Source organism: Neofelis nebulosa, chromosome 10, assembly GCF_028018385.1.
Source record: "Neofelis nebulosa isolate mNeoNeb1 chromosome 10, mNeoNeb1.pri, whole genome shotgun sequence".
NCBI classification, from domain to species: Eukaryota; Metazoa; Chordata; class Mammalia; order Carnivora; family Felidae; genus Neofelis; species Neofelis nebulosa.
Window position 1 is genome coordinate 6,522,117 of NC_080791.1, and position 25,374 is coordinate 6,547,490.

At 39.5% G+C, this 25,374-nt stretch overlaps 1 protein-coding gene across 3 annotated transcripts in view; it reads left to right on the forward strand.

Moving 5' to 3' along the window:
* Nucleotides 1-24,034, forward strand: part of CUL5 (cullin 5) — a 94,891-nt gene extending 70,857 nt beyond the window's left edge. For all 3 annotated transcript variants that reach the window (XM_058686657.1, XM_058686659.1, XM_058686658.1), the window contains 9 exons: nucleotides 1,956-2,020; nucleotides 8,580-8,712; nucleotides 9,559-9,690; nucleotides 12,399-12,522; nucleotides 13,100-13,275; nucleotides 13,825-13,986; nucleotides 14,934-15,052; nucleotides 15,670-15,793; nucleotides 20,427-24,034. In XM_058686657.1, the coding sequence (XP_058542640.1) occupies nucleotides 1,956-2,020; nucleotides 8,580-8,712; nucleotides 9,559-9,690; nucleotides 12,399-12,522; nucleotides 13,100-13,275; nucleotides 13,825-13,986; nucleotides 14,934-15,052; nucleotides 15,670-15,793; nucleotides 20,427-20,621 (1,230 nt within the window). In that variant the 3' untranslated portion in view covers nucleotides 20,622-24,034. The remainder of the gene's footprint in view (nucleotides 1-1,955; nucleotides 2,021-8,579; nucleotides 8,713-9,558; nucleotides 9,691-12,398; nucleotides 12,523-13,099; nucleotides 13,276-13,824; nucleotides 13,987-14,933; nucleotides 15,053-15,669; nucleotides 15,794-20,426) is intronic.
* Nucleotides 24,035-25,374: the final 1,340 nt, after the last annotated feature.

Sequence of the window (25,374 nt, forward strand, 5' to 3'; positions counted from 1 at the left end):
GGGAAGAATGTGAGGCAGGCTCCAGGCTCTGAGCTGTCAGCACAGCGCCCAGTGCGGGGCTCGAACTCACAAGCAGTGAGGTCACGACCTGAGCCGAAGTCGGATGCTCAACCAACTAGGCCACCCAGGCGGCCCATATGACTTACATTTTAAAGGATCCCTTGGTTGGGGCACCAGGTTGGCTCAGTTGGTTAAGTGTCTGACTCTTGGTCATGACCTGTGGGCTCAGGTCGTTATCTCACCGTTTGTGGGTTTGAGCGCCACATTGGGCTCTGCGCCGATGGCATAGAGCCTGCTTGGGATTCTCTCTCCCTCTGTCTCTGCCCCCCCCGCCTCTGTCTCCCAAAAATAAATAAATAAACATTTAAAAAAAATTTTATAAAAAAGGATCCCTTGGTTGCTGCAAAAAGAATAGACTAAGAGGAGCAAGGGAAGAAACAAGAGCAGTTAGGAACCTACTTGGGCAATTCTGTGAAGTAAGGATGGAGGCTCGGCTCGGAACCGTAGCGGGTAGAGGTAGTCATGGTTGGTTGGATACTGATGATGACAGCAAACTACCCAAGATTTGCTAATGAATCAGATGTAGAATGTACTAGAGACCAAAGATGACAGATTTTTGTTCCGATCGATTAGCAGCATGTGCTTGCTGAGATGGGGAAGGTGATGGGAGAGGCAGTTTGTGGGGGATGGTTGTAGGGAGATTAGGTAGGAGATCAGTTTTGGACAAGTTAATTTTGAAAGATTTGTTCACTGTCCATGTGGCAGCGTCACGGCGGCCATGTAAGGGAGAGAATAGACCTGGAATCGTAAATGGGGAGCTTTAGCGTCTGGATGGTATTTAAAGCACGGACGCTAGCTGTGATCACCAGTGTGATGAGTGATGATAGCAAAGAGATTCAGGGACTAGCCTGGGATAGTCAGTTTGGTTATGAGAAGGATGAAGAAGCAACTTTCCTGAGGTGAGAGGGGGATGAGTGGAATGACCAGGAGAGTGCACTGTGGGAGGAGACAAGTGGGAGGAGCACTTCAAGGAGGAGGCTGTGATCTGCTGTTTTAAAAGGCTGCTGAGAGGTCAGATGGGATGGGCATCGGCCATTGTCTTCAGCAACATGGAGGTCGTCAGTGACTTAGTGAGAACAGTTAGCGGAGCTGTGGCACGAAAGCCTGGTCCTGGAAGGTTTTCCCAGGAGGAACGGCCGTAGAGAAATTGGAGACCATGGGCTGCGCACTTCATCCATTACTCGAGCTTAAAGAGAGAGAGGTAAATGAGGCTGTGGCTGAAGGTGAACAAAGGCAAGAGAGAATTTTCAAGATTGAAATAACGATACGTTTGTATGGCAAGGCTGCAGAAATGGTGGGTGGGGGGAAAAAGTGAAGATAGAGAAGAAATGGGAGGGAATTCTGATCACTTCAGTTTTATTAGGAAAATAGGAAGCCACATCATCAGCGGGAAGAGGAAATATTGGAGGCTGAAGAGAAAGTTGATGGTACGAGATGTGTTCTGGGAGAGTGTATTGACAAGAGAAGGTGGTGTGGCGGTCAGGCAGCACTAAGACCCCGCTTGAGAATAACGACAATCATAGCATCAGGAGGGGCATGAAGTCATTGACCTGAAAAATTCTGTCAGGCCAGGTACACCATTAAAATATCTAGCTGTACATTAAAAAACACAAGGGTAGGGGGCGCCTGGGTGGCTCAGTCCATTAAGCATCCAACTTCGGCTCAGGTCATGATCTCACCATTCATGAGTTCGAGCCCCACATCGGGCTCTGTGCTGACAGCTCGAAGCCTGGAGCCTGCTTCGGATTCTGTGTCTCCCTCTCTGTGCCCCTCCCCTGCTCACACTCTGTCTCTCTCTCTCTGTCTCTCTCAAACATTTAAAATAAATAAATAGAATATCTAGCTGTATTTTCAAAACAAAAAATAATGCTCATTACATTTTAAATTCTTTACAGGCATATAAAGCAGTTGTTAATGATGCTACCATATTTAAACTTGAATTACCTTTGAAGCAGAAAGGGTAAGTCTTTAAAAATCATGTTTAAAATTCTTTCATTTTTTGGAGTGTCTTATACATTATTGAATATGCAAACTGTTAGGTTTGATTTTTGTTGTTGTTTTGTTTTTACTTTAATGATTTTTGTTGCCATTGAATATTAACAATTGTCTCACATTTTTGAGGGAAAAAACTGTCTTGAATTTTAATTTCATATTAAATTATCTCTTTTTGTGACCAAAAAACGTTGATCTTATTATTTTTTTTAAGTGGAAAAATGTTCTGCCGACTTGACAAAATTTAGGAGGGCATCTGTCCTGTTTTCTTTATACATTGTGAAATATATAAAACACATAAACACTACATTTTCAGAATCTCTTCATATGGATACATAAAGGTCTTCCTCATTCATCCCTGCCCCCCGCGTTTTTTAACAAAAATTTTCAAATTTCTGTCACCTGTTGCTTTGTCAAATATATATCTCTGTATACATCATCAGTCAGCTTTTTAAATGGATTTCAAAAGAAATTTCAGGCACAAGTAACTTTCGCTCCCTGAACACTTCAGCAGACGGTCATTAATTGAATATGGTGTCGGTATATGTGTTCAGGTAAAATTTACATGCGGACAGATACTTAAATCCCAAGTGTCCGGTTCTGTGAGACCTGACAAATGCCTGCACCCCATATACGATGGACCGGATGTTCATCATCCTCAAGAATCCCCTCACACCCGTTTCCCTGTCAGTCCTACCCCGTCCTCTTCCAGAGACAGCCATTCTGATGATTTCGGCCGAGATTAGTTTTGCCTCACCTGGGACTTTATATAAATGGAATCATACAATATGCACTTCTTTTTGTAAAGCTTCTTTGAGTGCAGCATAGTGGTGTTGAGATTCAGGTGTGTACCGGCATATCACAGTGGCTCGTTTCCCACACTCCCACCAGTGAAGTCAGGGCGTGCTAGCCGATCCACGTTCTTACCAGCAGTTAGACTTGTCATTTTAATTTCAGTCGTTGTAGAGTTTGTAGTGACTGTCTCATTATGGTTTCGGCTCCATTTCCTTGTGACTATTGTTGTTGAGCACATTTTCGTGTACTATTTCACCTTCTTATATTAAAATTTTTTTTAATGTTTATTTTTGAGAAAGTGAGAGAGCATGAGCACAGGGGAGGGGCAGAGAGAGAGGGAGACAGGATCCACGCAGGCTCCAGGCTCTGAGCTGTCAGCACAGAGCCTGGTGTGGGGCTTGATCTCATGAACTGTGAGATCATGACTTGAGTTGTTCAGATGCTTAACTGACTGAATCACCCAAGCGCCCCTAGCCTTCTTATATTTTCCTTTATAAAGTATCTTTTTTGTCTGTTTTTTTTTTTTCTTCCCACTGCATTGTTCCTTTTTCTTAGTGAGCTATAACAGTTCTTACATATTCTTTGAAATATAGATCATTTGAGAGATATGTGCTTTTCTTTTATGGTTTTTTGCTTTTTATGTTTCATCTAGAAAACTTCATTTACCTCTACCCCTGAGACATGAAGATAATCTCTTTTGTTTCTTCTAGAAGCTTTATCATTTTAGCTTTCATAAATGTGAAAGTTCTAGGTTCTTAGTTCTAGGATCCATCTTAAATTAATGATTATGTATAGTGTAAGTCAGGGGTTAAATCTGACTTTTTTTCTTTTCCACATGGGTAACAAGTGGTTCTTTCACCATTTATTGGAATTACTTTCCCTCCCCACTTCATTGCTTTGGGACCTTTTGTCAAAATCAAATCACTCAAAAATATGTACGTTGGGGTGCTCAGGCGGCCCAGTCGGTTAAGCATCTCACTCTTGGTTTCGACTCAGGTCATGATCCTATAGTTCGTGACATGGAGTCCCACATCAGGCTCTGTGCTGACAATGCAGAGCCTGCTTGGGATTCTCTCTCTCCCTCTCTCCCTGACCCTTCCCACTCTCACTCTATTTCTCTTCTGTCTCTCTCTCAAAATAAATAAACTTTGTAACTTTTTTTTTTGAGAGAGAGAGAGAAAGAGAGCGAGCATGAGCGGGGGAAGGGCAAAGAGAGAGGGAGATACAGAATCTGAAGCAGGTTCCAGGCTCTGAGCTGTCAGCACAGAGCCTGACGCGGGGCTCAAACCCGTGAACCACGAGTTCATGACCTGAGCCGAAGTCGGATGCCCAACTGACTGAGCCACCCAGGCCCCCTCAAAATAAATAAACTTTAAAACGAAATATGTATGTATTTCTGGGCTCTCTATTCTATTCCATTGATTTGTTTAGGTATTCTTAGGCCATTATTATATAGTCATAATTAATATAGTTCTGTAGTAAGTTTTAAAGTCAGGTAGTATAATTTATCTGTAGGTAAACAGTTGATTTTAGTATATTGATCTTATATCCTGTTACCTTGTGGAAGTTATTAGTTCTTATAGTTGTTTTGCAGATTTCTTAAGGTTTTCCTGTGTAAATAATCATGTAATCTGTAAATATACAAGTTTTATATCTTCCTTTCTGATTTTTATACCACTTACTTTTCTTGCCTTGATAAACTGGTTAGGATTATAAGTACATTTTTAGATAAATGTAGTTAAAGTGGGCATCCCTGTCATTTTGGCAAGCTGGAGCAGAAAGCCTTTAATATTTCATCACTAATTACAAAGTTAGCTGAGGGTTTTTCATAGATGCCCTTAATTAGATTGCTTTTTATTCCTAGCTTGCTAAAAGTTTTGATAATAAATCAATGGGTATTGACTTTTATTAAATACTTTTTTTCTGTGTTGAAATGCTTAAGGTTTTTTTTTTTTTTTCCTGTATTCTTCTGATGTGGTGAATACATTGGTTACTTAAAAAAAAACAAAAACAAAAACATTTATGGGGCCCCTGGGTGGCTGAGTTGGTTAAGCGGCCGACTTTGGCTCAGGTCGTGATCTCACCATTCATGAGTTCGAGCCCCGTGTCAGGCTCTGTGCTGATAGCTCGGAGCCTGGAGCCTGCTTCTGTTTCTGTGTCTCCCTCTCTCTCTGCCCCTCTTCTGCACTCTCTCTTTCAAAAATAAACATTTAAAAAAAATTGGTTTTATTTGTACACAAATGTTGGTAGCAGCATTATTCTTAATAGCCTTCCACAAAAGGACAACCCAAATGCCCATTGTCTGGTGAAGGGGTAAGGAGAATATGGTACAGCCATGCAGTGGACTCTCCTTGAGCCCTAAAATGGAATGAGAATCTGATACATGCTACAACATGAACGAAGCCCTGAGAAGTGCTAAGTGGAATAGGCCGCACACAAAAGGACAAATATTGTGTGATTCCACTTACATAAGGTATCTGGAATAGGCAGGTCCATTAATAAAGTAGAGTAGATATCTGCTGGGACTTGGTGGGGGTGGGGAGAGGGAACTGGGAAGTTACCGTTTAACGGATGTAGGGTTTCTGTGTAGGGCAGTGAACAAGGTACGGATAGTGGCGATATTTGCAGAACATTTTGAATGTACTTACTGCCACTGGATTGTAAACTTAGAAATGATTAAAACAGGAAATGTTTTTTACCACAATAAAAAGGTAAATATTTTTTAAAAGGAATGAACCGGCAATATGTGCTATGATATGGACGAATCTTAAAAACATTATCCTAATTTTAAAAAGTCAGTCACCAGAGAGCACACATTGTATGATTCCCTTTATATGAGGTGTTCAGGAAAAGGAGATCCATAAAGATAAAAGGTAGAATACTTGTAACCAGCGCTGGGAGGGAGGGGTGGCTGGAGAATGGCATTTGGCTAATGAGTGTGGGGTTTCTTTTGTAGGTAATGAAAATGTTTTAAAATTTTATTATGGTGGTTGCACAAGTTTATAGATATACTTAAAAACTTCGACTTGCATACTTTAAATGGATGAACTGCATGGTATGTGAATTATATCTTAGTAATAACAAGCTTAAATAGATAAGTGATAGGGAACAAATAATACACATTAATGAACAAATAGGTGGAAATTGTTACCGAGAAAAGGTAACATGTCTATAGCAATATGTAATTGGAATTAGAGCAGAAAAGGGGACATAAGCAGTATTTGAAGTTATTGGCCATAAATTTCCAGAATTGATGAAAGCTGCCAACTCTTAGATTCTCTTTGAGTCCCAAGCAGGATAAATACAAATTAAATCAGTACGTCATAGTGAAACAGCTGGAAAACTGAAAAGAAACAAAAAATCCCTAAAACAGCCCCAGGAGAGGAAATGACACGCTGCCTTCCCAGAGTCAAGGATGAAGGACTGACCTCTGTCTTCCCAGCAGGGTGAATTGGAGGAAGGGAGATGATGGATCGCTGCAGACTTGGCAGGAGTTCATGCGGGAGCTAGGCATTGGCAGTGCGGGTAGATGAAGGTAGAGGGATGGGAAGTAAGTTAGTGGTCTTCCCACTGGCCCATGTCTACGTCAAAACCTTTCTAGCGAGTGCCAGTTAGCCTTAAAGGAAATGCGTTCTTCAGTCCTCCGCTTCCGCATCTGCTCTTTTCTAAATTGGCGCCCTCTGGTGGAAGTATCGTTACAATTTGCCCTTTCCACTTCTCCCCACAATTAGTCTTCCCTGCTGTGCAAAGAAAGGTGCACCTCCCCTTATTCTTAGTATGGTGTGTTGCCTTGAAACATAAAAAGCCGCCTTGGTCGGTTAGATGATTGGCTCTTGATTTCAGCTCAGGTCATGATCTCACAGTTCGTGGGATTGAGCCCCACATCAGACTCCGTGCTCAGTGCGGAGACTGCCTGGAATTCTCGCGCTCTCTCTCAAAATAAATAAACATTTAGGGGCGCCTGGGTGGCGCAGTCGGTTAAGCGTCCGACTTCAGCCAGGTCACGATCTCGCGGTCCGTGAGTTCGAGCCCCGCGTCAGGCTCTGGGCTGATGGCTCGGAGCCTGGAGCCTCCTTCCGATTCTGTGTCTCCCTCTCTCTCTGCCCCTCCCCCGTTCATGCTCTGTCTCTCTCTCTGTCTCAAAAATAAATAAACGTTAAAAAAAAAAAATTAAAAAAAATAAATAAATAAACATTTAAAAAAACCTCCGAGTTGCATAAGAAAGGAATATTTTGAAATATTGGTATTGATGTACAGAAAATGGATTCTTTTTTTTTTTTTAAGTTTAGTTATTTGTTTTGAGGGAGAGAAAGAGCACAAGTGGGGTAGGAGCAGAGAGAGATGGAGAGAGAATTCCAAGCAGGCTCTGTGCTGTCAGAGCCCTGTGTAGGGGCTCAAACTCACAAATCGTGAGATCATGACCTGAGCTGAGGTCAAGAGTCCGATGCTTAACCAGCTGAACCATCCAGGCACCCCCGAGAAATGAATTTCTTACAACTAAGTATCAGATCCTTTTGCAAGTCATAGGGTGTCCAGTTCTTTGCTTTCCACACAATTGATGGCTAGTTTGATGCATTATTAAAAATAACCTTTGGTGTTAGATTTGTATGTATTTTTTAAGCCAGTAACCCGGAAGGTTCTCAACAAGTTGAGTGACATCAGAAAAACTTCCTGTCTCATGTACTTACTTATGAGAATAAGATCGTTCAGGACAGATATATATTTATAAAGATAAAAAAGTAGAAATAAAAGTAATTTCTGGGTTCATAAGTTGGAGGGAAAAGTTTCATCTCCCTCAGTAAGAGTTGACACAAACAGTAACGTACTGCCTATGTTTTATACATACAGGCATTACAAGTTTGTTATTTTGGAAAGTTGTGTACTTAAAATAATTTGGTTAATTCAATTCTGGGAAAATAACATGTAAGTTTTATATACACGAATTTTGAAATGTTGAATTTAAATTTATTTCCTACATAGTTTAGAGAAGTAAGATAAAGAACTTTAAAGCATAAAAATATAGTACACTGGCTTTTAAGTTTTGTTGGCAAAGTAAAATAGAGTTAAAAGTTCTTCATTGTTTAAGAAAAGTTTGTTTACAGTTTTTGAAAATGGATGATGGTAGATATCACATAACGAATTTAAGTTACATTGGATACATTTCAGAGAATGAAGTAACTTTTTTCTTGACATATTAATAATGAAAAGTTTTTAATGTTAACTTAAAAATATGCAAGGACTTACATACTTTTTCAGAAGTATTTAGCAAGTAAGTACCTGAAGAAAAGTTTTTAAAGATTATTGACAAGGCTACCGGTAGACAGGCCCTCACCCAGGATACAGACTACTTCGAGGTTTCCCTCTCAGGGCCCTGCAGGCCCTGGGAACCTGAGATGAGGGCCTCCTTAAGTTATGCCCCCTCATTGTCTTGCTCATGAAAAATTGGCTCTAGAAAAAATATTTGCAGGGAGCACCTGGGTGTCCCAGTCGGTTGGACTTCGGACTCTTGATCTAGGATCAGGACATGATCTCATGGTTCATGGGTTTGAGCCCCATGTCAGTCTCTGCACTGACAGTGTGGAGCCTGCTTGGGATTCTCTTTCTCCTTCTTTGTCTCTCTGCCCCTCCCCTGCTCTTGTTCGTTCTCTCTCTCTCTCAAAAATAAACGGTGAAAAAAAAATATTTGTAGATACCAGTCACTTTTCATCAACTGCTTTTATTTTGTTTTTTAGGGTGGGATTAAAAACTCAGCCTGAATCAAAATGCCCTGAGCTGCTTGCCAATTACTGTGACATGTTGTTAAGAAAAACACCATTAAGCAAAAAACTAACCTCTGAAGAGATTGAAGCAAAGCTTAAAGAAGTGGTACATATCTTTTTTTTATTACAGAAATTTTAATTATCTTACTTTGAATTTGTGTTTTGCTTGTAAGACTTTCTGTGATAGCATCACATTTTTTAAAATGTTTATCTATGAGCAGCTAATACGAAATTTTACAATGTAAGATCTCTATAGGGCAGTTGTTTTTCTTCCTGGAAGTTTTTACTTTGTAGCTTCTAGAAAGGAAAATAGATTTAATTCTTACCCCTTCTTGATTGTTTTCAAGGAATTCAGTGCCAGCTTCTATTAAAGGACAAAGAAGGGGGAAATGGGGCTGATGGTGTTTGGAATGGCAGTGGAGAGACTAGGAGTTTTTCACCTCTTTCTTTTTGTGAGAGCCCAGGATAGGTGTTTCAACACCAGTGAGTGAAGGGAAGAGTTAGTTGCTTTCATTTTTGTATCCTGGCTGTTAGTGTAATATGCTGTAAGTCCAGGAATACAGAGAGGAAGAAAAACAAGAAGTAAAGGTAGAGAATATAGACAATAGAAGATGAGTGTCAGAAAAAAAGTGAAAAGATTTTACAGAAGAGAAAATTGGGGGAGAACCCTTAATTTTCATGTAAAGTTTTATTACGTTGCATATGAAATCTGGAAATTTGATGTTTATAGAAACTAAAAGGTTATTTGATTACAGTCTCAAATTTGCTAATTGTTTAGTAAAATAGTATGTCAGGACTGGTTATTTTTCAGACACGGGCAGTTCAGTAGACCTCTCTCTGTATATACTCATGTAAATTTCTGGACTTTGACATTGGGGGATATGGAAAGGGCTCAGTGAGAGAGGTGGCAAAGAGTGTACATGAATTGAAAGTAACTCTGTTTTCTGTACAGCTGTTGGTACTTAAATACGTACAAAATAAAGACGTTTTTATGAGATATCACAAAGCTCATTTGACGCGACGTCTTATATTAGACATCTCTGCTGATAGTGAAATTGAAGAGAATATGGTAGAGTGGCTAAGAGTAAGTAAATTTTTTAATATTTGTTTTCCTTACTATAGCACATGGTTCTTATGTGTGCTCAAGTGATGTTGTTAGTGTCGAAGAAGTAGGGGACATTTTATAAGAACATGGCACCAATTACGTAAAATAGGTATCTAATAAAGTATATTTTCTTAATAAAGACTTTTAGTGAAACACCTTTGCTCTTGTTGTGCTTTTGATATTTTGCTCTTTTCTATTTCCACTTCCATTTGAACTGACCTTATTAAATGGGTTATAGGACAGATCATTACATTGTTAAGGTATTTTTAGTAGTAAATGCGTAACTGTAAGTAAAGGCTTTTGTATAGGCAAAAGAACCAATACGTAAAAGACGATGGTTTATTTAGGATAATCACTGCTAATTTAATCATAACTAAATTCTCATATCAAAATACTTTAAGTCTGTTCCTGTCAGTTCACTGTAATGAATATCTTTTACTTATATATATGGTGTTAATGATTTATAATATGATTTTATTAATACATAGCAAGATTGTATATAGTGTGTGTAGTTATATATATATTTTATATATGTATTTCAAAATACACATTTACACATTGCCCTGCTTTGCATGATACTTACAGGATAGTAAAAATTACCCTGCAAACCGACAGTGTGCAAAATGATCTTAATATTAACGGTCAGTGGGGAAAATTATTTTGTGACTGAGAAATTTCTGTCAAAACATTAGAAACTCTTTGTTATAAATATATAGGAAGAAGGGGCACCTGGATGGGTCAGTCACTTAAGCATCTGACTTCAGCTCAGGGCATGATCTCTCAGTTCGTGAGTTCAACCCTTGCATCAGGCCCTATGCTGACAGCTCAAAGCCTGAGTCTGCTTTAGATTCTGTGTCTCCACCGCTCTCTGCCCCTCCCCCATTCACACTCTGTCTCTCTTTCAGAAAAATACATTTAAAAAATTAAAAATAAATATATAGGAACAAATTTGTAAATGAATATGTATTCAGTATACTGTAATTTATAACAAACTTTCATAAACATAAAGTACTACTATTTCTTTGTAGAAACTTAATACTGCTTAGGAAATTATTTGCAATTCATATGTCCAGTTTCATATCTAGAATATATAAAGAACTCTTACAACTCACCAGTGAAAAGTTAAAAATGGGCAAAGGATTAAAATAGACATTTCTTCACAGAAGATATTCAGATGGCCAATAAGTGTATTAAAGATGTTTGACATCATTAGTCATTAGGGAAATGCAAATCAAAGCCACAATGAGATACTTTCCTCCTCCTTTCCTCCCTAGGGAAGCTAAAATTAAAAAGACAGTAACAAGTGTTGGCGAGGAAGAGGAGAAATTGGAATCTCATGCTTTGCTGATGAGAATATAAATTGGTGCAGTCACTTTGGAAAACTATGGCAGTTGCTCAAAAAGTTAAACAGAGTTGACCCAGTAGTTCTGTTCCTAAGTAACTCCGCTCAAGCGTATGACCACACAAAGCCTTGTCTATGAATGTTCGTAGCGGCATTATTAATAAGAGCCACAAAGTGGAAACGGCTCAAAGTGCTGTTCAGCGGATGAAAGGATAAGCGAAATGTGGATTAATCATTCAATGGAATATTTCTTACTAGTTAGGAGAAAGGTAGTACTGCCACATGCTACAACGTGAATGATTGTTGACATTGTCATGCTCAGTGAACGAATTCCATTACAAAGACCACCTAGTGTACGATTCCCCTAATTGCCAATGTCCACCGTAGCCAAATCCATAGAGACTCTGTAAATACACTAAATACACTAAATCTATAGAGACTCTGTAAATACATTAGAACCTACTTAATTGTACACTGGAAAAGAGTGAGTTTTGTGACAGATGCATTATATCTCAGGAGAGCCGTCGTGTAAATGAAGGATCGTTTGACTAGCACGTGCCTTCTTGTCATGTGGCTTAGAACACAGAATGAGCATCATCCATGCGCCTGGGAGAGTTGTCATTGTCTCTGTAGGTTTGGGTCAGCTTCCAGCCTGTTGTTTTTGGGCGCTCAAGGTCGTGAAAGTTTTTGCTGGTGCCACTTCTGCAGCATCTTATCATTATTATTGTTATTATTGTCCCTGCTCCTTTTGTTTGTGCTGATAATTTGCCTTCACTAAGTTCCCCTGCCTGTGTATTTAGTCTTCATCATTGGCAAGTATCAACATTACAACTTCAGATCGCTCTTCTAGAATTTCATTTAGGTTCTGTTTATTTTCATTTCCAGCTTTATTTTTATTTCTTTGGTGTGCTTTTATCATCTTCATTGGCCATTGAGCTCACTTGATTATCCATTTTTATAAAATGTCAAGTGGATCTGTCACTGTGCTTTGCTTTCTGTGGGTGAACTGAATAAACAGATGACTAACAGATTTCGAAAGGCGGATGGTGATTGGTCACTGATGAGAAGTAAATTTGTGCATTACTCATATTTAATGTACGGTGATAACCGAAAGTTGAGCTGTGTTGTTGGGGGACTGGTGTGATTTAACTCTACTGTGGTGACTGATTCACGCACATTGAACTCATGCAGAGAAAGCCTGGGTTACCTGTATTCTCTTGTTTAGTTTTTAAGAATCAAATTTAAGAGATATTAGACTATGAATATTCTAATAAATAAATTTAATTTTATATTAAAGCTTCTATATATTATCGTTCATTACCTCTTTTGTCTTTGCTTTTCGTAGGAAGTTGGTATGCCCGCAGATTATGTAAATAAGCTTGCTAGAATGTTTCAGGACATAAAAGTGTCTGAAGATTTGAACCAAGCTTTTAAGGAAATGCACAAAAATAACAAATTGGCTTTACCAGGTATTATTTTAAAATTACATATATTATGTATATAGGCTTTCTTAAAGAGAATATCTTTGTTTTCCAGTAAATTAGAATTGAACCTTAGTAGTAATAGGTACAAAGATGTTACAAAGTCCACATTCCTTGAAGACATCTGGCAAAACAGAATTTAACAGAATTTAGATTCGTAATCTTTATTTTTATGTATGTATCTATATGTATGTATGTATTATTTTTAATAGCCACTACTCACTTGCCTGAGTTTTACAGGTTTCAGATCCAGTCACATGAAGAGAATAACTTCTTTTTTTTTTTAAGTTTTATTTTTATTTAAATAATCTCCGCACTCAACATGGGGCTCATACTCACGACCCTGAGGTCGAGTCCCATGCTCCCCTGACTGACTGAGTCAGGCAGGCGCCCCTCTAATCCTTTTTTTTTTTTTTTTTTTTTTTTTTTTTTTTTTAGGCACTTTAAATCTTTAGGGTTTTATTTTTCACCAAAGCTTATCCAGTATGTACATATTTAATTTCTTTTGAATTTTATCCATTTTCAAGATTATTTACTTCATATTTCCCGATATTCCTACTTATAGCTGATTCGGTTAATATAAAAATTCTGAATGCTGGAGCATGGTCAAGAAGCTCTGAGAAAGTCTTTGTCTCCCTTCCTACTGAACTGGAGGATTTGATACCTGAAGTAGAAGAATTCTACAAAAAAAATCATAGTGGTAGAAAATTACATTGGCATCATCTCATGTCAAATGGAATTGTAAGTAGATGGTGTGTTAGTTCAGATATTGGTTTGACTGAAAGTACCAGGACTCCAAGTAAGAGTTGATTAAACAAGATAGATCTTTGTTTCTCTCCCGTGTAAAAGTTTGAACACATGCAGTGGATCTAGTCCAGGAAGTCGTTAGGGACTTAGCTTCTGGTTGTATCACCATGGATTCTGCAGAATCCAGTGTGATGCCCACTGTGGCTGTCTTCCAGCCCAACAGGAAGGGAAAGATGAAAGTATTCCTTACTTTAGAAGCAACTTCTAGAAGTTTCCCCCATCATTTCCACTCACCTCTCATTGGGCAGAACTAGTCACAAGACCACATTTCGCTCCTTGAAAGCTGGAAGATGAGCCTTTAATTCTGGGTGGTCATTAAGGTCTGTTAAAATTGTTACTACTGTGTAGGAAAGGAAAAATGTATATTGGAAGACAACTGCCAGTCTTTTCCGTGGATAATCTCATGTAAGGAGAGTATTCTAGCAGGGAGGTGGTAATCATCCTGAAGAGATTCTTACCTTTATATTACTTTCTCTCTTGCAGATAACATTTAAGAATGAAGTAGGGCAATATGATTTGGAGGTAACAACATTTCAGCTGGCTGTGTTGTTTGCATGGAACCAAAGACCCAGAGAGAAAATCAGCTTTGAAAATCTAAAACTTGCAACTGAACTGCCTGACGCTGAGCTTAGAAGGACTTTATGGGTTTGTTTCATGTTTTTTTGTTTTTAAAGTGTATCCAGTTACACAGCAGGAAATATTTGATGGCTTGCTTATCATAAATTTATGAATTCATAACACTCTGCAAATGACCTTTAACCAAGAAAAAAAAACCGCTAATGAGGTGTTAATACATTAATGAGGTATTCATGGTAAAAAAAAGAAATTGAAAATAAGCAAGTTACCAAGATAATGAAAGAGGAGGAAAAAATGGAGAGTTGAGGTGCATGGGTGGTTCAGTCTGTTGAGCACCTGACTCTTGATCTCGGCTCAGGTCATGATTTCACGGTTCATGAGTTTGAGCCCCACGTCGGGCTGCGCTGGCACCATGGAGCCCGCTTGGGATTCCTTCTCTGCCCCTCCCTTACTCATGCTTGCTCGCTCTCTCTCAAAAATAAATAAATAAACTTAAAAAGCGGGGGGGCGGGGTGGAGAGAAAGATTGAGTTGGTATTTCAATCTTACCTGTGAGGAATGTGACCAGAAATTTCATACTAAGAATGTGTTCAAAGATTTAATGACCAAAAATGCAAGAATTAGAAAACTTTGGTCTTTTCAGGGGCTTGTAAAATGTACTCATTAGTCTCCTGCTCATAGCTGCATGTTACCCCTACTCCATAGACCTCTTAGAAGTTCCAGAATAAATAATTGTCTAGAGAGAAATAGCTGGTGTGTCAGTGGCAAGTTGATTTTGTTGAGCTCGTGTATGACCGATCCCTGCAGTCTCTGTCTTCCTGTGAAGGGATCATTTAGTGCTTCCCTCCTCGTGAGCTGCCCCCCGCCTTGTCCTTTCCTCGCCGTACGTTCACAGTGTTGGACTGGTCGAGGCACCAGGCAGAAGTTGGTTGTGATTTTGTTAGCCATGTTGGAGAACTGATCTTGGTCTTTCATACCACTTATAGATGGTAATTGTGTTCTGTTTCTTCTTCATAGTCTTTAGTAGCTTTCCCAAAGCTCAAGCGGCAGGTTTTATTGTATGAACCTCAAGTCAACTCACCCAAAGACTTCACAGAAGGCACCCTCTTCTCGGTGAACCAGGAGTTCAGTTTAATGTAAGGCTGATGTTGGTTGATGTAAAATAAAAATGCCTTGTTTGACTTTGGTGTTTTATTGTTAGCAAAATGGTTGTTTTCCTTACGTTACTTTTAAGACCTGTGTGTACCCTGACACCGCTCCAGGTTTCTGCCATTTAGTTGTTCATTAAACATACTGAGGACTGGAGATGTTCACTCGTTTACGTGTTTTTCATGGGTACATTTTGGTATCTGATGATACTGCTTTTCATCTTTAAGCATCCTTTTGCACTCTAAAGAAGCTCTATTCACAGAAATCACTTTTTCTCCTTAAGATCCATTTAGATAATAATGCTGAATGACAGCCCATATATTTCCAACTATCTCAGCTCTCTCGTGGCAATGTAAATTACATTAGCTTTGTTATTACAGGGCATGTTGTCACCCATATTTTATTAACTGAACCTTTGTTGTGTTTGGGGGAAATCCTACGGTTCATTTTAAAGCTATCTGTCGATTATTGGTAACTTTTCCTTTGAACAGTTCTAGTATAGTAGTCTTCAGAAAATTTCTATATCTTTTTTCTCGGACGTTGTTGCTGTGATGTGTTTAAAAGGCCTTCCTCTGTAAAATATTTCATTCAATGTTTTTTATAGAAAAAATGCAAAAGTTCAGAAAAGAGGTAAAATCAACTTGATTGGACGCTTGCAGCTCACTACAGAAAGGATGCGAGAAGAGGAGAATGAAGGGATAGTTCAGCTACGAATACTAAGAACCCAGGTTTGTGACGTTAAGACAGAATGTCTACGTCTTGAAAAAAATTGCATTTTTTTGGTATTTGTTATTTAAATTTTAATGACTACACAGTGCAGTATTGGTTTCAGAAATATTTCTCTTTTTTTATCTTCAGATGTTAAAAACAAATTTTAAAGCATGTAGTAGGTATTCCACCTGTAACGAAGAACTAATTTTCACTTTACTGGAACTTAAAAATTGTATTGCTGACCTTATCTTAGCTGCTGCAAGAGATGTCTGTATGTCTTGGTGGCCTCTGGTAGATTTTTTTTTTTTTTTTAATGTTTATTATTTTGAGAGAGAGAGAGTTCAAGTACGGGAGGAGCAGAGAGAGAATCCCAAGCAGGCTCCATGCTTACAGTGCAGAGCCCTACGCAGGGCTCGATCCCACGACTGCAAGGTCACGATCTGAGCCAAAATGACGATCCGGACCCTTAACCAACTGAGCCACCCAGGTGCCACCTCCCCTCCTCCCCTCCCCACCGGTAGATTCTATTTGTTGGGTAAAACCTTGGTTTTAGGTTGTGTCTGCCTTTGACCATGACTGATTAACTGTGTGTCAGCAATAAGTTACAATTCTAGGATTGAAGTATTCAAATTCTTATGTAAGTCTTATAATTTCATTGTAGTGTGAAATGAGGGAATACTTTAAAAAAGTTATCTTTTAAGTTTTATTTATTTATTTTTAGAACTCTCCACACCAACGTGGGGCTTCAGCTCATATCCCCAGGATCTAGAATAGCCCGCAGACTGAGCCAGCAAACATGTTAAAGCTAAGATTGGGATCCTTCTGAACATAAGAAGAGTGCCTGTTGCAGACTGATATGTGTCCATTCTAACTTTAGGAGTATTCTTATTATAACCAAGTGATCCCAGTTTCGCTATTTTTATTGAATATTATTTGAAACTGCTGGCCGATTCAGTAAAAAATGAAAAGAGGAAAGATGAACACTTTTCATTACTTACACAGCATACAATATGATAAAGTAGCAGAGAGAAAGGAATAAAAGTCGGTTGCTTTTTTGTTTAGCAATAAACATGTAAATTTTAAAAGCTTAAGAGAAAGATGAAACCAGAGACCCCATAGGCACTTTTTTAATGAGTCATGTTGACAGCCTGTGTGAAGACGGTGGCCATCCCTAGGGGGTTCAGAAGGAGATTTGAATAAATAGAAGATGTTACTCTTTTTTTTTTTTTTTTTACTAAAACTTTATATTGAGGTGTAATTTACATATGCTACAATGTACATTTCACAGTTTAGCTGTCGTTGAGTTTGGATAAGTGTACGTACCTGGGGACTATCACCTAAGATACACAGCGTTTGTGTCACTGCAGCCAGCGCCCCCTCCAACCAGACTCCTGTCCCATTGCCTGGTTTTGCCTTTTTTGGCTCACCATGGAATACCACATTTTTCAGTGACAAGGCTCAGTTACTTAAGGAGTCAATTTTGTCCATGATAAAAGTTCAGCTAGGGGGTGGTCTGGGTGGCTCAATTGGTTAAGTATCTGACTTTAGCTCAGGTCATGATCTCGCGGTTCGTGAGTGTGAGCCCCACTTTGGGCTCTCTGTTGTCAGTTTGGAGCCTGGAGCCTGCTTTGGATCCTCTTTCCCCCTCTCTGTCCCTCCATGGCTCACACTCTTCTCTCTCAAAAATGAATGGACGTGAGGGGCGCTTTGGTGGCTCAGTTGGTTAAGCGTCTGACTTTGGCTCAGGTTCATGGATTTGAACCCCACGTCAGTTTCTGCTGACAGCTCAGAACGTGGAGCCTGCTTCAGATTCTGTGTCTCTCTCTCTCTCTCTCTCTCTCTCTCTCTCTCTCTCTCTCTCTCTCTCTCTCTGCCCCTCCCCTGCTTGTACTCTGTCTCTCTCCCTCAAAAATAAATAAACGTTAAAAAAAATGGACAAATTGATTCTCAGTTTTATGACAAAGAATATAAATGAGTGTTTGTGATCCTTAAAAAAAGGTAAGAATAAGGTGTTAGTGGAACTTGCCAAGTGTTACAGCTTAGTAAAATATCTGCAAAAATAAAACAGTATGACAGGCAGATTAGTTGAGGAAACTAACTCAGAAGTGAACCTACTATGTAAGTATAGATGAACTTTACCATAAAGGAAATAATTTCCATGGGCTGTGAAAGGGAATGGATTATTCAGTAAGAGATTTTAGAGAGTTTTACGTTTGGGGTGAAAAATCTGGATATAGTCCTGGTGTATGGCTAGACCAGGATAAATTCCAGATGGATTTCAGTTGAGCTGTGTGACGGGTTGGCAAGTATAGTCCTTCCATAAGATGTGCAGAGGGGCGCCTGAGTGGCTCGGTCGGTTGAGCGTCCAACCTCAGCTCAGGTCATGATCTCACAGTTCGTGGGTTCGGGTCCCACATCGGGCTCTGTGCTGACAGCTCCGATTCTGTGTCTCCCACTCTCTCTCTGCCACTCCCCTGTTCACTCACGCTCTGTCTCTGTCTCAAAAATAAACATTTAAAAAAAAAATTTTTTTTTTAATTCAGTTTTTCTGTTTTGTCCGAAACGGATGGGTGATTATGTGCAGTCCCGTAATCCAGGCTGTCCCTGACGTAACGCTCAGCCTTTCTCATTTCTCCCTGACCCTGCTCTACCCATCCTCGCTCTTTGTTGTTTCCCACATGGCATCGGGATGGACGGAGGGTGAAAGGAGTCCACGTGACCTTGTGGTGACAGTGAAGGGATCGTCACATCATTGTGACAGTGTCCTGGGTTCTTGCTCTTGACATCTGTGGGGTACTTTACCTGTCACCTGCGGGAGTTTGACTTTCTGTGGCTCTCTGCTGCTGCTGCTGGTTGTAGCACAGGAGCTGGGGCTCCTTTTCCCGGTTGGTAAGGGCCTCCTGGCCCCTTCCCTGCTCTGACTGCCTGCCCTCCGTTCTTAACTGAGCTCTTAAACTCTCTGAGACTCTGCCGCATTTTCGGTGTGGCCCCTTGGCCTGCCCGGCACACTGTCATGATCAGCTGCTGCTGCGAGATTCCTCTCCCCTGGCCCTGACGGCCCTGTGGGTCTGTTGGCTCTAGACCCTGTCCGCATCGTGTGGGGCCTGAGAGGAGTTCCGCAGTGAGCTCTTCGTACCACATCATGCCGTCTTCGGCAGCTAATAAGTGCAGACCCGGGGCTGGAGCCCCTGTGCTGTTCTCCTTTCCACTTCTCTCACACAGCCTACCTTCCTCTCCTCCTCCACCAGAGCTGGGAGGAGGGCGGACTGGAGACATTTACACTTGTTCCTCCTCCCTGGCTCCTGTGATCTTCACGTGCCTGAAGACTTCCCCTTTTCCCCCTTTCCCTCGGGACCCTTGATGCAAGCCCTGCAGTCCAGAGTCTGGCATCCTGTCGCACTGATAATGGGAGGAGTTCACTCCCTCTCCTAATGACAGGGGAGGGATCCTTAAGTCTCCCTCCATAGGGGACAGCTCCTGGCCACCAAGCCTATTACTGCTTTGCAGCAAAACACCTCTTTGAATGTTAAAAGCAGATACTACCGGGGCTCCTCGGGGGCTCTGTTGGTTACACATCTGGCTCTTAATTTCAGTTCAGGTCATGATCTCGCGGTTTGTGGGTTCAAACCCTGCATTGGGCTCCACGCTGACAGCACGGAGCCTGCTTGGGATTCTGTGTCTCCCTTTCTCTCTGCCCCTCCCATGCACATCCTCTCTCTCAAAATAAATAAGCAAACTTAAAATATATATATGTGCGTGTGTATATATATATACATATATATACACACGCACATATATATGTATATATATGCGTGTATATATATGTGTGTATATATATGTGTATATACACACACACACACACACACACACACACACCCCTACCCCTAATTTTCTGTTTTCACATTTCCTTTTTTAGCAAGCTCTAATCTCCACCAAGGTAGATAGATGCCTTTGGTTTGCTAAGGACAGAGATTATCCTGGAAAAGCAAAAGAGAAAAGAACACTTAATCATTTTCTGATTATCTCTGTTATAAGCTTAATAGTAATTAAATCGTCAAGGAAATACTTACAAAATTGACTTAGATGAACAGTGCTTACTCCTGTAAGAAGTCAAAGTAATTGAATCAATAAACTATCTATAGCAAATATAATTTATTAATCTGATAAATATATAAAGAGTAGTAATGTTTGATTTTTAAAAATAGACACCAGCTGGCATTTGCTACTATACAAAGAATTAACTCTGAATATGATGGAAAAGGAGTAAGGGATTTGCTCTTTCTTAGGTGATGGGTAACACAATGCCAGATTACGTACATACTGTGTTCACAAGCAAGATAAATTGTTAACATGTGCATGATGTGGAAAAAGTATTGGGAGTACTCCAGAACATTTGGTGTGGTTTTCCACAGAGAGGTTCTAGGTTATTTTGCTTTTCCTCATGTGTCAAAATCTTTATCATCAGATTTACTTTTACAGGGAGTGAAAAGTATTTTTGTTCAGTAAAAGCTGCTGGTCTCAAGACTTATCTGCTAGTGATTGATCATTGGGGTGGATGTTGGAAAGAGGATGAAATACATAAAAAGGTCATTTTTTTTTTGTTTTAAGATGTAATATATTAATGATTTTTCATTTTTCTTTTTCTTTTAGGAAGCCATCATACAAATAATGAAGATGAGAAAGAAAATTAGCAATGCTCAGCTGCAGACTGAACTAGTAGAAATTTTGAAAAACATGTTTTTGCCACAAAAGAAAATGATAAAAGAGCAAATAGAATGGCTAATAGAGCACAAATACATCAGAAGAGATGAATCCGATATCAACACTTTCATATATATGGCATAAGTTTGAATATCATGGACAACATTAGAACCCAAATTTCAGAGTGCGTGGGCAGAAAGTTGTAACAGTTTGTGCTGGAGGAAGGTTTATTTGGACTTTGATTACATAACTATTAAAATCTCTGCCTTACCTGACAAAACAACTATATTTTGCCAGTCACGTTAGTTAGCATGACGGCATCCCTTCATGTTGCACACTCGGTAACAGCATGCTGTTTTGTGGAGAAACTTGCATTCATGAAGAGCCCATTATGAACTTTTCACAGTAAATTTGATTTATACCCATCGGAAGAAATAGTTGGGCAGGGTGAGGGCGGGGTTCTTAATTGCTTTTTTCCTCTTTTTTTTTTCCTCTCTGACAAAAATGTACTTGCACCAGGAAGGATCTTCAGATATTCGTGCACTGAATAATGCTGTTATGTTTTGTTTTTTTAAATGCAATTAAAACTAGAAATAGCACTCTTGGTTTCTTTCGATCAAAAGAGGGAGCTGGTGTACATGACACTGCGGGGTGGGGGGGGACAGATGTAGGTGAGGAGAGAAGTATTTAATAGCATCACATTATTTGTTCACGCCCTGCTTCAGTATAATAACCGGATTTAACGGTGACCTGAAAATGATAGGAGATTTTTCCAACTTACAAATGTTGGCTTTCTTTTTAAGCAGGAGACTGCTAGTTTAGTTGTTTGTTGTTAAATAAGGAGTTTTAAAATCTGCTATGGCTGGAGAGCTTGTTTTGAAAAAGTAAAGCTTATATTACTTTGTTGTTTCAACCGTTTAAGAAAATGTATGGAGACAGATCATTTAAATTGCAGAGAAAAAAAAAATCGCAGAACAAACATATTAAGTGTGTTCAATAACACACTTAATATTTATCTAATATTTATTATGCCAAATTGATTATATCCAAATTTACTAAAAACAAGGCAGAAATCTCCTCCTGTCCTATTAGTACGGTTACGTAACTGATCACTTGATCTGCAGCATAGAAATGTTTTGGAATTTTAAACTCTGATGATAAGGGATTTATAGCCTCAGGTTTCTGGGAAGGAAGACGTTCTGTTTTAAAGAGTAGTGAGTGTCCGTTACCTAGGAGGAATAGCAAAACCACAGCCTAAGGCCTGAAAAGCATAAGCAGATTGTTGCGGTCTTAATATGAGCAGTAAACTTGCCAAATATATGTACATATATATTTATATATTTTAAAAATAAATGTTTTTAAAATGTTCCGAAAGCAACACTTACCTTGTTCCTTTCAGTCAATCCAAAGTAGCAACTGACTGGTTTGCTGGGAACTGAATATCCAGAGTAATGTGGAGCTCGGGATGTGAGGACGCGGGCAACCGAGATGGGACGGACGATTCCCCGTTGGGAAAGAGTGGCTCCCACATGGATTTTTATTCGTTATGCTGCACGTTCCAAGTTTTCTCGCAAATTCGTTTGTATCTTGTTTGATATTAAGTATTATTTTAAACCTTTGACTTTGGAAGTAGTAAGAAGCAGAGAGCTGAGCTCCGAGAGGTAGACAGTGGACAGTACTACGCAGAGTGCTCTCAGGAGCGTCACAGTGAGTGTGTCCCCCCCTCCTCCAGAAAGCATCGTGAGCTGTCTGCTGCCGGGATGGAAAGCAAATTTACAACATCCTAAGGTGTCGCTGGTGATGTTCAGATGCCTGTTCCGAAACTCCTAGAAAATTAGGATTTTGTCTCTAATTTAAAATCTTATGCCCAGCTCTAGGGCAGCACATGTCAGGTATTACACGAAGTGTGTTGGGGAGAATAAACTGAATGAGAGGACGGTGAACAATGGGTACATTTGAAATTTAGAAAATAATAATTTTGTAATAATTGTGGCCCTTACATTTAATAAACACTGAGCATATGTGCTTATCCAGTAGGAGAACGCCCACGGGGGAGAACAGTTGAAAGGGAAATTACAGGCCATTTTTTAAAGTTTTAGATTTGTTGCTTCAAACCATAATTGTTCTTAGAACATTTTTGGAATTTCTCATCTTTTGGTCATTTGAGAGTCATGATGTTTTGATTTATAATGGAAAATTTAGTGCAAAAGTGGGTAACTAAATCCATAGCAAAGTTTTCTATTCAATTTTATAAATTTTTTAATAGCGAATTATGTCCTAATTGTATTTTGGGAAATTGAACAGCAGCAAATACTGTAGACTTACAGTTACCATTTTTTTCTGTTATGTATACAAAATTTAACTACTTTTTGGTGTTTATGAAAACAATTTAGTTGACGAGGTGCCTATACCATTGTTAAGTTTTCTTTAAATATGTCTGGACGGTAGGTTTGCTAATTAACAAAAAAGAGTCTGACAAAAAGATTGTGAGGCACTTGCTAGAGGTACAGAATGACAGTTAGCATTCTTTATCCAGCCCCTGTTCTCTGAATGCACTTAAAAGTCGTGCTGCCTGAGCAGGGGCGAAACCTGACAGAGTCCAGGGAGAGGAGTCCAGGCTGCCACTGGGGCCTGGGGTGGGGCAGTGGAGGCGAGCCAGAGGTTAACTAAGGCAGAACACTCCGTTTCTCATGGGAAGATGGAGCCTTCTGGCCAGTGTGAACCTTTGTCGTCTCCCGTTGCCGGGGTCCGGGACACGAAGCAAAAGTTACAAAGTAAAAGATAATGCTCATTTTAATGCTTTATCTTTTAATGCTAATATCTCATTTTAATGCTTACAATGAGATAAATATTAGAACATTAGTGTTCCAATGGTTTAATGAGGATCTTGAAATAAATTATGAAGTCTTCCAATTTTTACACTTATTGGAGGGGTCCCTGCATTGTCAACCTGTTCATTTAAGTCTCTTACTCTTATTTTGTGCATAAATGTTGAAATTTCCAAAAATGAAATGTTAGCTTCCTTGTTTTTACTTTTTATTGAATTTAATACAAAATATGATCAGAGTAATTAAAAAGTATTTTGCATTCTTTGCAGTAGGATGTCATTAGCCCTGCTCACAGGGCAAATTTTCGAAATTCAATTTGGGTGAAAGATTTGCTAGTTTTCCAGAAAGATTTGCTATCTTAAACTCAAGCTGGTTTTTCTATTTTCATGTAAATGACTGGGATGCTATCTTATAAACTCTTCCAAGGTCATGTTTGTGAAATAAACGTTACACGAGAGCTTTCCTGTCATCTACACTATATATGTCGTCTGGAGTGTTGAACAAATTTGCGTTCCTAAGTTGTAATCTATCTTCGTATGGTATATACGATTTTGAATGTGTGCCACTACATACTGAGATGATAATGCTGTACAATTTTAAATGGTAGCAGTTTCTGTATGCAGTAGGCTGAAATATTTTGATGAACTGCTTAATTTTTGGATTTTATTTTTTAAGTTGTATAATTTATTTTCTTGCAAAATAAAAATGTAATATAAAAGCTTTCACCTATCCAGAAAATGTTGATGTTCTACTATTACATAGTTTTTAAGAGTTAAATTTAAATTTGTGTAATAGGTATATTTATGCATTTCATGGTGAAATAGTAAATCTTAGCCTTACAAATCAGAAACACAAAGAGTAACCCACTTCTTGTAGATTTTAAATTTTAGTCCAAAATGAAAGCTCTCATGAATGTACCTGTTTCCATTGATGATAGCATAAGGTTATCAGGTCTGGAAAAGGGGGAAAAAAATTCAGACCTGAAAGTGATTGACGCATTCCTTCATCAGGTTAGAGAAGTCATATCAGAACCACAAATTGAATTTTTATATCAGATAAAAATGAAAACATATAAAGTGAATTATCTCATGTTTTGCGTTTATTTGAAAATCTATGAGGTATTTAAATTCCAAAGCTAGAGATTAGTGATAAGGTTATGAGGATGGACAGTGTGTTCACAAAGTACCGCGGACTGGCTTATAAACCACAGACGTGTTTCTCACACTTCCGGAGGCTTGGAGTCAGTCGGAGATCAAGGTGCCTGCACGGTTGGTTCCAGTGAGGGACCTGTTCCAGGTTGCAGGCTGCAGACTTGTGGTTGTGGCCTCACCTGGAGGACAGAGGGTTGACAGAGCTCCCGGGGTCTCTTTTCTAAGGGTCCTACTCCCCTTCATGAAGGCCCTGCCTCACGAGCTAATCACCTCTCCAAGCAAAGGTCCCACCTCCTAGTATACCACGCCACTGGGGATTAGGTTTCAAAGTATGAATTTTGGAGAGACCCAGACATTAAGTCTATTGTACTTCGTAATGACCCTAAACTCAACTTTGGACTTGAACAGGGATTGGGGCAGGGCAGGGAGTTGACTTGGAAATGAAAGCAATGAAAAATATGGTGTCGGTAGAAGATTCACCTAAACCTAGAGGCGGGCCCAGAAGCTCGAGTTTCATGGTAACTCTAACTTGGTCAGGCCCCCGCTCAGGTCCTGGGAAAGGCTCTAGGAATTTTGCACCAGCCTACCTCACTGCACCTGACGTTACTATACTCTGCAGGTAAGTTTTCTACAAATAGAAGGCTTGTGGCAACCCAGCTTCATTTTCCAATTAGCATTTGCTCACTTTGTGTGTGTGTCCTATTTTGATAATTTTTGTGTATTTGAAAGGTTTTTGTTGGGTACGTTTGTTCTGGTGATCAGTGATCTTTGATGCTACTCTTATAATGGTTTCAGGTGCCCCAAACCGCACCCATGTAAGGGTGTGGCAAACTTAATCCATAAATGTTCTGTGTGTTCTGAGGACTCCACCATCTGGCTGTTTCCCGATCTCTCTCTCCTCCAGCCTCCCTGCTCCTG